Source organism: Arachis stenosperma, chromosome 6 (genome assembly GCF_014773155.1).
Source record: "Arachis stenosperma cultivar V10309 chromosome 6, arast.V10309.gnm1.PFL2, whole genome shotgun sequence".
In the NCBI taxonomy this organism is placed as follows: domain Eukaryota; kingdom Viridiplantae; phylum Streptophyta; class Magnoliopsida; order Fabales; family Fabaceae; genus Arachis; species Arachis stenosperma.
The window spans coordinates 101,465,398-101,468,022 of NC_080382.1; the positions used below are offsets into that span (position 1 = coordinate 101,465,398).

Genomic DNA, 2,625 nt, shown 5'->3' on the forward strand with positions numbered 1-2,625 from the left:
CAGTCTCTCATTGGTCGGAGCAGTCGTGCCGGATGATGACCTAACGAGAGAGTATGGATTTGCATGCAAGTCAAGGGGGTGACCGGTAGAAAGCCTAGGCCTCCCCTTTCGCCCTCGGCTACGACCGCGACCTCTGTCTCTACCAATTATATCCTGTACACATTAAAATAAGCAACTTCTATCTTTTATAAGCTGCAACTTCAAATTATCTATTCGAGATGCACAAAATTCAAGAAGAAAGAAAAGACTGAAAGGAACAAATAAATTTTATATAAACAAGCAAGTATATAATTTTAATTCAGCAGAATCAATAAGCATATAAACTTTGAACAAAAGTAAACAGTAAAGCTAATTTTAGAAAAACAAAAGATAGATCAAATATGTGTTTTCTTTTTAGAAAAACAAAAGCTAATAGAACATTGGATTTTACAGTTTATTTTTAGTACTCTTATCTTATTTTTATTTTTATGTAAATTGCCTTGTGTACTGTTTAGGCCGTTTAGTTGGCATTATAAACAAAAGTCTTGTGTGAAAAATGAAGCAGAGAATTTGTGACTATAGATCCTAAATTACTGATAAGAACCAAGTATCTCTGTTTATCTTTTGCCATGGGATTTGTCTTCTTTTAAACTTGCTTGAGCTTCCATTCAAATCGGTTTACCTAAACTAAGATTGCATGTACTTGGTTATAGGTACTTGAAGTATTTGACAAAGAAGTACTTGAAGAAACACAATGTCCATGATTGGCTCAGGGTGATTGCTTCTAACAAAGATAGGAATGTCTATGAACTGAGGTACTTCAACATTGCTGAGAATGAAGGAGAGGAAGAAGATTAAATGTCTACATCGGTTGCAATTAAACAATTTTGATTATCTAAGTGTTGCGCCATTGTTATTGAATTTGGAATAGTTAAATACAAATTTGAAATTAAAGTTCATGTGCTCAATATAATTACAATTGTAACTTTAACATTTATCCATCAGTTCATTCAAGAATCAAGTACCAAATATCATCAACATATGTCATAAGTTAATAGCATTTGTAGGGACAAAAAGTATAAGGTAATCAACAACTAACCAGATCATCATAAATTCTAGATGCACAAGCCTTGCAGTGATCATGGCATTAAAATGACATGATTCAACAAAACCATCACACCAAAATTCTAAAAGACATCACTCATTATCCTGTTGACATATTGTAAAAACAATCTATCAGCAATTTCTAAAAGCAATCCATAATTGTAAACATTTTAATAACTTCACAGCTATTGTATTTGTACATGCTCCAGTAATGCCAATGACACACAATATACACTCGATCAGGAAACACAGTTTTCAACAAATAACAAAATTCACAGCATTTAACTTGGAAAAAAAAAGAGGAAACAAAAAAAAAACACAACACAAAAAATTCAACCCGAAGCAAAGGACCATCCACAATCTAATTCAACCGACCCACTAAAATGGACTAATCTCACCAATCCATAACAAGTTAACTACAGACAACTACTATCTACTAACAATTGAACCCTAAGAAACAATGAAATCGTGAAACCATGCATGAATTTGAACAAAAAAAAATCACACAGTTATTATCAATATAAAAAAATGCTGAAACAATTGAAAAACCGTGAAAAGGGCTTAACCTTTTTTTCCAGGGAGAGAGCTGAACGCGAATGAGGTGAGGGATGCCGCAGTGACGGGTTGAGCGATGAACCGTTTCATGTCCAGTGGTACCAGAACCTGCAGCTGCACCGGCAAGGGCACAACTTGCCGTGGAAGTTTTTGCAGAGGAAGAAAGAGGAGGTGGTGTGGAAGAAGGTGGATGCGGGTTGAACTTTGGGGGAATTGGGTTTCTGAACTGTTGGGAACTGCGTTTGTAGATGCAGGGGTTATGATTTTTAGTGATAAAAATCGACGACACTTTTGTCGATTTTAATTTTATAAAAAAGCAACATCTATTACGTCTATTTTATATATTAAATCCACACCGTTTATTTCATTTTTAGAAAGCGATTTAGACCATTCAAATTTATCGACAGTAACGTTGTCAATATTTTAAATAATAAAATAGACGGCGTATGCCTCGATTTTAAAATAAAAGCATTTTCGACTTCTGGTGCGTCGATAATGTGACAATAATAGGAAAAAAAATTAATGTACCATATAAATATCGACAACCTTGCTATCGATTTTAATATTTTATTTTTAATTACTTTTTTTAGTAATATCGACAGCAAACCATAAAAAATTATCGACGGCAGAAATAACCGTTAATTTTTAGCGTCGAAAAAAACGTTTTTTCTTGTAGTGAAAGAATCACATCACATGGTTGGTTCCCCTCATAGTCATAAATCATTATAAGACAATCATTCCCACTCTAACAAGTCGGACGCGGCGGCCTTGACCAGACACAAAGATCTCGTCCGAGATCGACCTTCCTGTTTCAGGTAACCCTTGGAACAGCTAGTTTTTGTCTTTGAAGGCTTTTCTCTTTTAAGTTTTAACAGACTTAACTGCTTAGGCTTGCCTGTTATGTAAAAAAAAGAGAGGAATGATTATTGATATTTCATCTAATGAGTTTTTTCTAGTGAAACTCAAAAATCAATCGTGTCAAAAAGT

The 2,625-nt window shown here is 34.2% G+C and overlaps 1 protein-coding gene across 1 annotated transcript; it reads right to left on the reverse strand.

Moving 5' to 3' along the window:
* Positions 1-215: 215 nt before the first annotated feature.
* On the reverse strand, positions 216-2,362 carry LOC130934338 (uncharacterized). The gene is made up of 3 exons (XM_057863916.1): positions 2,301-2,362; positions 1,650-1,970; positions 216-808 (listed from the first exon to the last, which is right to left on the reverse strand). The coding sequence occupies exons 1-3, from the start codon at positions 2,360-2,362 to the stop codon at positions 667-669; spliced, it is 525 nt and encodes a 174-aa protein (XP_057719899.1). The 3' UTR covers positions 216-666.
* Between the last annotated feature and the right edge of the window lie 263 nt (positions 2,363-2,625).

Bases quoted from the DNA above. Each gene is read 5' to 3' on its own strand.
- LOC130934338 (XM_057863916.1), bottom strand. From the start codon at position 2,362: ATGATTTATGACTATGAGGGGAACCAACCATGTGATGTGATTCTTTCA. The intron at 1,971-2,300 runs GTTTTTTTCGAC...TATATAAAATAG, and splicing joins CTTTCACTACAAGAAAAAAC to ACGTAATAGATGTTGCTTTT. The intron at 809-1,649 runs GTTAAGCCCTTT...CTTCATTCTCAG, and splicing joins CTCTCTCCCTGGAAAAAAAG to CAATGTTGAAGTACCTCAGT.